Below are 11,449 nucleotides of genomic sequence, written 5' to 3'. Positions count from 1 at the left end.
AGTTGGTGGCAGTAAAGCACCATTCCATAAAGAAGAAGAAGCTTTTTAAAAAAAGAAGAAAAGGAAGAAATTTTGCTGAAAAGTAAAGAACTGGAAAGTGTACAGTTATTTTATTAAGCACTGAGCACCTTTAAAAGACACAAAATTAGATGAGAGGATGTAGTATTTATGTGTGTGAGTGTATAAGTATGTATTTAATTTAGCCTTTTTGTTTTTAAAGATTTGAAGATATATAGGACTTTTTTTTTTTCTGAATTACATCTCCATCCAGTTGATGGCGGTAATACACATAGTCTGTAAACTACCATAAAGCACAATAGAAGAAGAAAAAGAAGGAAATTTAGCTGTTTTGGGCGTGTTGCTGTGAAAGCTTTTCAGGTCTTACTGGACATATTTTTAGGTCAAAATGTGCAACGGTTGTGTGCATAAAGAGTATCCAGACCGGGTAAGACGAGACTGCTGACATATCTTTGATAGTAACTTTAAACTGTATTTATATGTGGACACATTTTTTAGGGTAACACTTGTCTGGAGAACGGCTCTTACCTGATGAACTATCTGGGCTGTGCGAGCTGTCATCAGAGAGACTTCGTGTTGATCAGCAACAAGGCCACCGAGGATGAAGATGGGGAGGAACTCGTCACATATGACCGTTAGTGTCTGTTCTATTCACATTACCTCTAGACTGCAACAGTCCTGGTTGAAGCTGTGTTTGTATTTAGTCTCTTTAAACTAAAAAAAAAAACTTATTTTTTTATCGATTTAATGTGATGACAAAACATAAAACAGTGCAAATATGTAGGGAAAGAGTAAACTTTTATAGCAACGTTTTAGATTAGGTTTTACAACGAATCTTTAATGTTTGAAAAGATGCTTGGTAGTTACATTTTCTTTATGCAAATATTACATTTTTAGGTTCTAGCATAGATTCTTTACTCATGAACCGCTTCTCTGTGCCTGAGGAAAACATCCCCATAGCATGAGCCTGCCTCCGCCGTGTTTCATGTTGGGGACAGCGGTGTCAAAAGTACACACATTTGTTACTTAAGTTTAAAAACACTCTGGTAAAAGTTGAAGTATCAACCTGACCTCTTTACTCGAGTAAAAGTGAAAAAGTATGTGCTCCTAAAACTACTTAAAGTATAAAAGTATAAAGTAACCTTTAAAAAAAAAACAGCCAGATGCCACTATATGAATTGAAAGCTCAATTTTTCGACTATTTGGAAAAAAATTTTGAGATAGGGCCAAGGATGAGGGAGGTCTTGTTGGTCTCCATCTGCCGATACGCTCTCGCCTGTGTCCGACCTTTCAGACATTTCAACATCTTTTTCTGAATCCAAAATTGTAGCATGGCATAGACAATTCACGTTTGCAGTTTGAAGAACACCTTCTTCTGATGATTTCCTTTAGCTAACCAATGAGTGTTTGCGTTATATGACTCCTCCAATTACACTAGTTTTCACTAGATGTGGATGGAGCACATGATCTGCATTGGATGGCGCACATGACGTGAAATAAATATTCATAAACATTAAACGAAGCCAAGAGTAACGAGTAACGTTTGTTTTAAAAATGTAAGGAATAGAAAGTACAGATACTTGTGTGAAAAATGTAATGAGTAGAAGTCAGAAGTAGGAAGAAAAATAAGTAATGGAGTAAAGTATAGATACCTAAAAAGTGTACTTAAGTACAGTTACAAAGTATTTGTACTTAGTTATTTGACACCTCTGGTTGGGGATAGTATGTTCAGGGTAACGTACTACTAGTTTTCCACCAAGCGTAACTTCCGTACAGGTCATAGTTTTACTCATCTTTGTTTGGTTAACAATCGCCCTCCCTGAGCTGATCAGTGCTGAAAAAACGGTTATTTTATGACCTCACCCTCCACAACTTAGCCCAGTATCTTCATGTGGCTGTATGTGTACTCTGTTCCCTTACAAACATCTGAGGCCCTTACAGATCATCTAGACTTTGTCCAATTTCTTTCAGTCAGGCTGTCTCATTGGGCTCCATCATCTGCACTTTGAGAATAATTTCACTGATCTCTTTCCAGATGTTTGCAAAAACTGCGACCACGTTATCGCCAGACACGAGTACACCTTCTCCGTTGTAGACGAATATCAGGTATCGTGTTAGATTACTTTACTGTTCTGGCAGTGTTCCACAGATTTGCTCAGAGGATCTTGTGTATCTGTTTTGTGTGATGCAGGAGTACACCATGCTCTGCATGCTGTGTGGAAAGGCAGAGGACTCCATCAGCGTGTTGCCAGATGACCCCAGACAGTCTGCACCTCTCTTCTAAACCGCATGACAAACCTTAAAGGTTATCAACATGGATCTGACACTGGTCGCCCTTGAAGTGCTACAACCATCGAATATTCAAAGGGTTTAGATCTCTCCCTGCACAAGAGTTTGCTGCTTGCTTTTAACGTATTTTGATATGCTCTTTGTTACATTGGCAGTTGAGCAGAACAGTCATTTTTTAACAATTTTATCAAGGACCAAAATCATCTATATTTTACTTGATTGACTGTTAATACGATTTTTGTACTGTTTCACCAGATTGGTGTAAAGCCCAAATATATCTGCTGTTTACTTTTCCTCAAAAGATTTGGTTTTGGATATATTTGATTCTAAGGAAAACTGGATTTTGTATTTGCCAAAGTTATCCTAGATATTAACGCTTGGTTAACTATGAGCAACTTGCTAAAACAGAACATTTCTGATGGGGTAGGAATACTTTTTACAGTGTATTCCAAGGTGCTCCTCTATAAATAAATATATCAGTTAAGTTTAATACAAAACGCAAATATTATATATTCAAAGCATCTAATCCTCTTCTATCTTTTTGCCTTCTTTCCAGATGTGTACATTTTGCATGTTTGTAAATCACGGCTCTGGATGGTAAAGGCAGAGCCTCAGTAGAGCTGCTATCTTCCCTCTGGTATCACAGCTCGACATATTTTAGTAGGCAAACATTTCTGCACTCAAAATCTTTTATGATCCTTCAGTAATATTTTATATTTCTAACTAAAAGCCTTGTTGTGAGTTTCTGAAGCTATAAATTATAGTAAAAGTGAAAAGAAAAAATAAAATAAACAACTTTGCGTTCCAAATCTATAAATGTGTCTAACTTTTTCAGCTGAATTACTGGAATAATTTATTGATATTCTAAGTGATTTTTCTTTATAAAGCCACTGTGGTTTAATTTTTAAATATTTTCAATAATTTACCATAAAAATAAAGGGGAAAAAGCTGCTGGTGTCTTGACAGAGGTAGCTTTGAATCCAGCAGGAAATAAAGGTTTCAGGATTATCCTGTTTATGCATGAAAGCAAATGTTCTTAAACCCTTATATGATTTTTCCATCCCATCAAACAGATAATTTTAGTCGATGCATTTAAAAAAAAAAAATTGTGAATTTTCCCTTTTGATGCCTTCTATAAATGGGGGGAACAAAAAATGGATTTATCAGTATTTGAGCTTCTTATCAATGATCAACAGGAAAACTAAGATTTTCAATTATTTTAACTGAATATTATAATAAAATGTCATTAAAATTTCAGACTCCAATCTTAGCAATTCACATTACATTATATATATATATATAAAAAACGCCTCTGCTTAGAACAATGGATTGACTGTACCGGTCAAATCTACCTTTATTGAAATATGTTTAGTTTCCATTCAGATCCACATAGTTTCTAATTTTCTTTCCTTTTATATCTGGTCAAGTATTCCATTTACCACCACACCCGCCTCAACAAACACCTGAAAGACATTCCATATTCCATTAAATTAAATCAGAACCAGTTCAGTAAAACACATATATGCTTCAGCAGATTGTACAAATAAATAAAATAAAAAAAACTATGTAAGGATATTCATGCATGATTACAATACTGCTCTTAACATACATTCTTAGAAGCTGGTAGAGCGTGATAATATCTTCCTATAAAAGTAAAAGCACACTACAACACTAAGATAAGCAAAAAATGAGCAGCTTCTCATCAAATACAAGGATTAGCTGTCTGAGGACATGACGTCTGTGCAGCATGCGCCGGCTCTGTACATTAATGCTGATTTACACAAACCGATTGCATGGTTGGTTACCGTTCTAGTGGTTCTACAGTGAACACATGGTTTATATATTTAGTGCTGTTTTTGCTAATAGTACATATCTACAGTTAGTTGGGTTTATTTTACATCTTAGTATTAAACATGATTATTTTGGTTTCATTAGTCCTAAATATAGATTGATTAGAGTGAAATGAGAGGTAAAGTTGGCAATCTTGACATTTTCTCCACTTTTTCACATCTGAATAAATAAATAAATACATTTTTATCATACATTTTACATTAAATACAGTACATTCCCTTCAGTTAATGTTATATTTACACATGCTAACAGACATGGTGGTTGGGGTGAGTCAATCGTATGTGAATTCAGTCATCAAGTCAATTTTCCGTAGGCTTTACCCTCATAGAGCAGAGCTTTTCCTCTGGAGCCAAGACCCCACTGGGCCGGCCCCGGAGAGGCCCTGTCCTGCGGCTGAGGGTGTCGAGGGGGCGGGGAGCCCGACAGACTTGATGGAGAGCGGCTACGTTCCTGCAGGGCGGTGCTGTCACGGAGCTCCTGTCGGGAGGGGGAGGAGCTTAAAGAGCGCTGCAGGGAGGAGGAGCTGCGAGGACGAGGAGGAGGGCTGAAGAGCATCCCGCCACGGTCCTGCATCAGCTGGGTCAGGCTGGCGAGAAAGTCTGCGTCGCTGGTGCTGCTGGCGCGCACCCTCAGACGCCGTCGTCTGGAGAGAGATTTGAGAAATGTAAATTCCTTCAAATCATTTCAAGAATCAAAACAGCTGTTGATAAATATGTAACTACTTTAGTTTTAGACCGAACCTACCGAGACAAGGTTTGATTCTTAAATACAAAATTGATGTGTTTTCTGTTCAGTTTCTGCTTTATTTTTACCGTACTCTAAACAAGTTTCAGAGTATAGCACGTTTTAGAGTATATGTCAGCTAAAATGTTTCAGCCCTTGTAGGAATGTCACTCTAGAGAAGCATTTAAGGTTGGCAAAGAAAACAAGTTCATTATTTCTTTATATCTAAACTAATGGAGTGAAATAAATCATTCTAATTTTATCGGCTGTTATTTGCACATTTCTGAAACAGGCAAACCAGAACTAAATTACATTAAAACCAGCAGCCAGGCAGAGATGCAGGCTGTTCCTTTGTAAACCACAGCAAACTCCTGCCTCATTCTAATAACACTTGGAGGGTCATAGTAATTTTGAGGGAAATACTCTCATCTTGATGGTATTTGTGCAGCTTATATACCTGCTGTCCACACATGGACGGACTGGGGGTTTCCCAGGAGGTGGCCGAGGCAAAAACCTTCCGCTGAGCTGCTCCGGAAGAAACGTGGCGCTGACAGGACGAGGGATTTTACTTCTACTTCCGGATGAGGAGGATAGGGACAGGGGGTCTTCTCCCACACAGTCAGACCTAGAGCCACGTTCCGAGGAAAGCCTGTCTCTGGGCAGAGCGCAGGGCAGGTTGTCACAGGACAAAGAGGGAGAGGGAGAGTGTGTGGGAGAGCCGACCACTGGGCTGCTCCAGCGGTGGCGTCTCTCCACATTCGGGTCCCTGCTCGGAGAGTCCAGCGGATTGCTGGGATCTCTCACCGGGATCCGACTTAGTCTCGGAGAAGACGGGGAGTCCCTTCGTTTTAGCAGAGCAGGAGGCGGGGAAGATGAGACGGTGACGGTGCTCTCCACGGCGCCCCCTGCTGTGTCAGCAGGAGGCTGCTGATTTGGCTCTGAGGAGCGGTCAGGCAAACCTGAATCGCTTTCTGGGTCTCTGTCGTTGGTCAGGTGAGACGTAGGGCCTTTGGCAGGGATTAACTCTGGCACTGAGTCCAACCTCCTTCTGTCCTTCAAGCCTTCCTCAGCAACTTCCTCAGGTTTGCAGCTAGGTGCTTCATCATTCTTCTGTAGAGGAAAGAGTGGTGCACTGTTAAGAGGACTGAAAACAGTTATAGACATTATTCAAACTGTAAGAAGAGCTTTAAAAGTAAGTTCTATAATATTTTTAGTTGAGTCTCTTTATCTGAATTCATGTAATTTCTGTTTTTAAGTGTCAGCAGTTCATAAATCAACTAAAACCTAACTAGGATCAACCTGGAATGCATCTGCTTGAATTTTGTGATGCCATCGTTTGATTAAGTCCAATTGAAAATGAAAGTAAAACGATCGATTGAGTTGGACAAAGATTCACATTTCAATGTCATAATTTAAAGGTTAACAGTAAATTTTAATTACAGTAAAACACATTTATTTGACAAAGAAATCTGGATTTTAATCCCAGTTAACAGAATAAGATGAAATCTTAAAATCCAACCTTCTATTAATTTTTCCTTTATTGTTCAAAAGAAACATCTAATAGTAGAGTTTTCACAACTGCATAAAAATCAATTTATAATAACTTGTAAAATTCCTGCATTTAGCATGAAACATTAGTGTAGAAAGGTTCATGTTTCCAAAAGGTTTTAAGCTCAGAGTTTCATTTAAAACATTGATATCTCCTAAAACGGATCTTGCTCCATGTGCAGCTGACCTAAAGTTCAGACTAATTTGTTGAGATCAGTCCTGCTGCTTCTCATTATGTCCTAGTAGAAAGAAATCTTGTTATCCTACCTGCTCCATCTGGGATCTCCCCATTAAGACAGAAGGCATCTGTCCCAGCATCCCCGGCAGCCTCCTGTGGCCCAGTAACCATGTGCCGGGCACCGCCATCTGTGACAGCACTGGGCTGTTGGGTACTGCAGGACTGGCCTCGCCATCCGGCTCATTGGACTTATTCTCAGCTCTTTCAGCCCCACAGGGGCCTGACTTGTCCTCGCATTGGGATGCTGCCTGAGGTTTGCCTCCTCCTGAGCTGTTGACCTGCTCCAGCTCCAGCATCACCCACTCCTGAGAGTCCGCCTCCTGAGGCACAGGGCTAAAGTTCACTGCAACAAAGCCACTGCTCGCTGCGGCTTCCTCCGGGTCAGGAGTTGCTGTTCCAGACTGTTCCTCATTGCAGGAAGGCTTCTGCTGCTCCTGTCCATTCTCAGGAATGGGCGTCTCCCCAACGTGACAGAGGACCGGACGCTGTTTGCCCAAGCTGACAGAAAGAAAGAGAATCAATAATGACATTTGCTTTAGGTTTCAGTTTTTGCTAATAGTATTTGTTACAAGGAGCTCTTACTATGCTTCAAACAAACGTTCAATGGTGGGCTTTGGCTCAGGCACGAGTCTATTTTCAAACGCCAAGCTCTGGCTGTGCCTCATCCTGCGGAGCAGCGGAGCAGCTCGGTCTAGGAACATCGTCTCTGATCGTACCCGTCTGGGTGAACTCTGCACAGAGCCGGTGTTCGGACTCTGGTTCCCCTGGTTCTGGCTGTGTTCATCCTCACTCACTACCTGAAGAACAGCAACAAGGACACATCCTATAATCCATAAAATAATACAGTGGCACCTTAGAAAACTGCAAACATGGACCCCACTCAGATTCAGAATTCAATTTAAAATTATTCTCTTTACGTTAAAGGTCATCCACTACCATCTCACCTTCCTATCAGATCGTCCTCCTCAGTTCATCTCTCTGTTCCCTTATTCCGCCTCAGTACCTTTGGGAGCAGAGCTTTCTCTCACTCTGCCCCCAAACTCTGGATTATTCTCCCATCGGACATCCGTAATGTTTACAATATTAATATTAACAATATATCAATATTGATCCGTGCGCCGGACTGGAGTTGTGACAGGCAGCCCGGGCCATAGGCGGCTACGCTCTACCCCTTCTATTCATTTGGCTAGCCAATCTGAATCGTTCGATTCCATTTCGAGAGCAAGATCATCTGTGATAGTAGCACTAGACATCTTCCAGACATGCGAATAAAACTAGCAGCAGTTCAGCGGACAGGATGAATGAACGGTAGCCGGCGCGCGCGGATGACATCATACACACGCCGCTTTGTTTTTAAAAAATATGAATATTAAAACATATAACCGCGGATGTCTGGGGGACAGTGATTCGCCTACATGTTATGTATGCTGGCGTACCATAAATGATAAATTATGAACAGTTTAGTCTGTGCCTTCAAGTCGTTGCCCATAGGAAGACGTTACTTGGATATAACCTAACGGAATATCTTAAGAACATCTCCAAATGACACAAAACTATATGGGTGAGTAGAACATGATGTAAAAACGTAAAATCAAGGGCCCAATGTAAAAAACACGGCGTTTCCCTTTAAGCTTTGTTTTATCCTGAGAAAAAAATCATAATAAATTCTAACTTAGTGAAGAAAAATTAAACACTTAAAATGAATAAAGTGTTCACAAACTTCAGCACAGAACTGAATGTAGAAGCTTCTGAGCTTCATGTAGGACGTTCATAGTAAACAACAATCCTGACCTTCCTGATCAGTGGCTGAGGATGTTTAAGGTTGCGGTTGCGATCCATCTCCTCCCACACGTCTCCACCGGCGGTGGTCGGTGTGGGGATGGGGGGGCAGTTATCGGCGTCGCTGAGGCGCTCCCCTTGAAGGACGTCCTCTGTGTTTTCTCTCTGCAGCTCACCCGGCAGCACTGAGGCATTGGCCATGCTGGAGAATGATAAGAGGGAAGGTCACTCTGAGGTTCATTTCCACTAAATCCTTTAGAGCTGTGATTTTCCAGGGATCTCTGAGTCTGCAGATTCCTGCTCTAAAAACAGCAGCACCTATGCTTTATGCTGGAACATGGTTCCAACAGAGTGTGACGGAGAACTGAATATCATCCTAACAGCATAAAATCTACCTAGAGGGAATAATAAAAATGATTGCAGTAATAACTATAAACGTGAAGAGAGATTTCTTCAGCTTCAATTACCCGAGGTAAGCTGGGGTGAGGCGAGTAAGCTGCTGAGCAGTGTTTGCTGCGGCACTGATGGTCAGCACATCCTCCGAGTTACATTTCTCCCAGTCGTACGGGTCGTTCTCCAACACATTGTTGCTCTTCATGGCCTTCTCAAACACAGACATCAGGAGCTGTTTCATAAAAACAAAGCAGTTATCAGCATTTTAAGCTTGGAGACACCGAAAACAGGGCAGAGAAAATGTTTCAAAACAAAAGAAAAAAATAAACCTGATAGTCGGGTTTGGTGAAGTAATCCAAGGTCAAGATGTGATCCAAGAAAGTGTTGAACTCTAGAGGAAGGTGCTTTAGCATTAGCCGGTGGTCATACGTCTCTTTTAGGTTTCCTACTTGTTCCTAAAATGAGAGAGGGGTCAGAAAATAAGCAGCTGAAGCCATCTGTGCACACTGGTTATAGAACAAATTGAAAGAAAACAGGTGCATACTTTGTCTTTAATTTTTCTCCAGGGAAGCTGTCCAACCATGAACTCAACCAGCATGTAGAAGAGGGACCACAGGTCATCATGGCGACCCATCTCCTGCAAATACACACAGATGAGTATAAGGGAGACTAGATGCACCTTTTAAAAAAAGTGTTAGATTAAAATAATACGATCCAGTTACTCAATATAAAGAAACAACAAGCATTTTCAGCAGACTAACTATTTAGGAAATAAATGACTTAAAGTAATAACACATCCCATAGTTATTCAGTTATTTCTGAAAACGGTTGCCCCCATGTCTGATAAGCCTCTCTTTACTCTAAAGAGTAGGGTTATGCTCTGAGGCACACAGGAGCAGATACCTGCTGCTTTCCAGCTAACATTCACCTCCTGGTTAAAAGGCTGGATTATTCACAGCTGTACGTACATCTACTAGCAAGACAGCTGTGCTTTAAATCCAGCTGGATGTGCAAAACCTAAACAATATGCTGAATATGTGAGTGAAACCAAATACAGTCATGAAAGTTAAAGGAAACAATGACTAATTGTCAGCTAGTATAACCACCGGTTGCCGTGGAGACTTAACACAGCCTTAAAGCTGACCAGAGTCGCACCGATTTCTGAAACAGCACCTAAGGTTACTTGCATGTGAAATAATAAGTGTTGCTAACTTTTCCAAACACTATTAAATCCAATAAAAGAAATGAAACTTATAAATATATATTTTTTTCAGTTTTCATTATTCTATTATTTAATATTTTCTTCACTTCTATTTCTCCAACCTGTGTTTAAGATGTCTCCATTCCAGTGCAATCTTTAATATCTAGGGCAGAATAAGGCTTAGCCTAATGTAATCAATGTGAACAGAACTTTTTACCAAGCTTGTATACAACAACATATTTGAAAGTGTTAACTTTCTGATGTAAAGGCTGCAGAGAGAAAAAAAAGGAAAGACTGCTGCCACCATGGCTGGAGTCAGAGAATGTAAAATGGAAAATACTACATTTTCTCAGTTAACAGAACAAACTAATATATTCCAAACCATTTGTGGGACAGTCTACGTGTTTTGGTAAAATCTCACCTTATTCTTATGAGCATTGACTGAAGCATATCGCACCGTTCCTCTGAAACCTGCCACAGGACGAGGCTGAAAGAGAATGACTATTTACTAGAATACAATCACACTGTAATACTCATACTTTAAAAAGTGCCTCAAAAAAAAATATAGCTTCATTTGACATGCTAGTTTTTATTTCAAAAACTGTCATGTTTGTTAATATTTCTCTCAGAATTATTGACAGATGTTCTATTTTTTATTTAAGAAGCCCAAATAGTTGTAATTATAGCACTTACTGGACGGACTTCCTGGTTGGAGTTGGTAAACTGTCGAGCTAATCCGAAATCCAACATATAGCAGCATCGGCAGGTACTGGCAAGTCGTCCCATAGCAAAGTTTGACTGCAAAGTTGACAGAAAAATAAGTTCACATTAGTTTAATTAAGAATTAGCTTATAATATGCAGATGATCTATCACACACAAATCACACTGTAAAGATAAACATACAGGCTTAATGTCACGATGAAGGAAGCCCACAGAATGGATGCTCTCAATGGCTTTTAAAATCTGCTTCCCCAGCCTCAAAGTCGTGGAGATCGAAAAAGTACCGCGGCTCATTGTTCTTCGCAGATCTGCCAGATTCCTCCCCTATGAAAAGGATTTTAATATTGCATAAACGAAAGGATCAAATATTCCGAATGGGTTAAACACCATTCAAGCGAGAGTGTCACCTGCAGCTCCATTACTACGTAATTGAAGCGGTCGTTTCTGCCGCAGCCAACGAAGCGGCAAACATGATCCTTTCCTGTTCAAAAAGGAAGACACAGATTTAAATCTGTTAACTGAAATGCGGTGTGCTGGTTTCAGACATAAAGATGTGTGAAAACAAAAGCAGACACAGATTATGTCATTGCAATGAATCTGCATTTATTTAACAACTTTTTTTTTTATTCTGAGCAAAATAGGAATAGATGCGCTTAAAAAAAAAAGAATATATATATATATATATATA

General features: G+C 40.1%; 2 protein-coding genes across 2 annotated transcripts in view; one reads left to right on the top strand and one right to left on the bottom strand.

Annotated features, from left to right (window-relative positions):
- Positions 1 to 175: 175 nt before the first annotated feature.
- churc1 (churchill domain containing 1) lies at positions 176 to 3,598 on the top strand. Its single transcript, XM_015388006.1, has 4 exons — positions 176 to 445; positions 517 to 652; positions 2,054 to 2,124; positions 2,210 to 3,598. Exons 1-4 carry the CDS (start codon positions 407 to 409, stop codon positions 2,300 to 2,302), a joined length of 339 nt encoding a protein of 112 aa, XP_015243492.1. The 5' UTR covers positions 176 to 406; the 3' UTR covers positions 2,303 to 3,598.
- An 86-nt stretch (positions 3,599 to 3,684) lies between these two features.
- The window catches only part of LOC107093152 (tau-tubulin kinase 2-like), a 9,634-nt gene continuing 1,869 nt past the window's right edge, over positions 3,685 to 11,449 (bottom strand). The window contains exons 4-15 of the mRNA XM_015388005.1: positions 11,169 to 11,242; positions 10,945 to 11,085; positions 10,734 to 10,838; positions 10,462 to 10,527; positions 9,384 to 9,476; positions 9,169 to 9,294; positions 8,914 to 9,071; positions 8,459 to 8,648; positions 7,250 to 7,464; positions 6,697 to 7,165; positions 5,339 to 5,991; positions 3,685 to 4,801 (exon numbers count right to left, since the gene is read on the bottom strand). Of these exons, the coding sequence (XP_015243491.1) occupies positions 4,453 to 4,801; positions 5,339 to 5,991; positions 6,697 to 7,165; positions 7,250 to 7,464; positions 8,459 to 8,648; positions 8,914 to 9,071; positions 9,169 to 9,294; positions 9,384 to 9,476; positions 10,462 to 10,527; positions 10,734 to 10,838; positions 10,945 to 11,085; positions 11,169 to 11,242 (2,639 nt within the window). The 3' untranslated portion in view covers positions 3,685 to 4,452. The remainder of the gene's footprint in view (positions 4,802 to 5,338; positions 5,992 to 6,696; positions 7,166 to 7,249; positions 7,465 to 8,458; positions 8,649 to 8,913; positions 9,072 to 9,168; positions 9,295 to 9,383; positions 9,477 to 10,461; positions 10,528 to 10,733; positions 10,839 to 10,944; positions 11,086 to 11,168; positions 11,243 to 11,449) is intronic.

This window comes from Cyprinodon variegatus, unplaced genomic scaffold (assembly GCF_000732505.1).
Source record: "Cyprinodon variegatus isolate N-32 unplaced genomic scaffold, C_variegatus-1.0 Scaffold410, whole genome shotgun sequence".
NCBI classification, from domain to species: Eukaryota; Metazoa; Chordata; class Actinopteri; order Cyprinodontiformes; family Cyprinodontidae; genus Cyprinodon; species Cyprinodon variegatus.
The sequence above is the reverse complement of the archived record's forward strand: the minus strand, read 5'-3'. Positions and strand labels throughout refer to the sequence as shown.

Excerpts from the sequence above, each read along its gene's own strand:
- churc1 (XM_015388006.1), top strand. The coding sequence starts at position 407 with ATGTGCAACGGTTGTGTGCATAAAGAGTATCCAGACCGG. Across the intron at positions 446-516 it reads ATAAAGAGTATCCAGACCGG|GGTAACACTTGTCTGGAGAA; the intron begins GTAAGACGAGAC and ends CACATTTTTTAG. Across the intron at positions 2,125-2,209 it reads CCGTTGTAGACGAATATCAG|GAGTACACCATGCTCTGCAT; the intron begins GTATCGTGTTAG and ends TGTGTGATGCAG.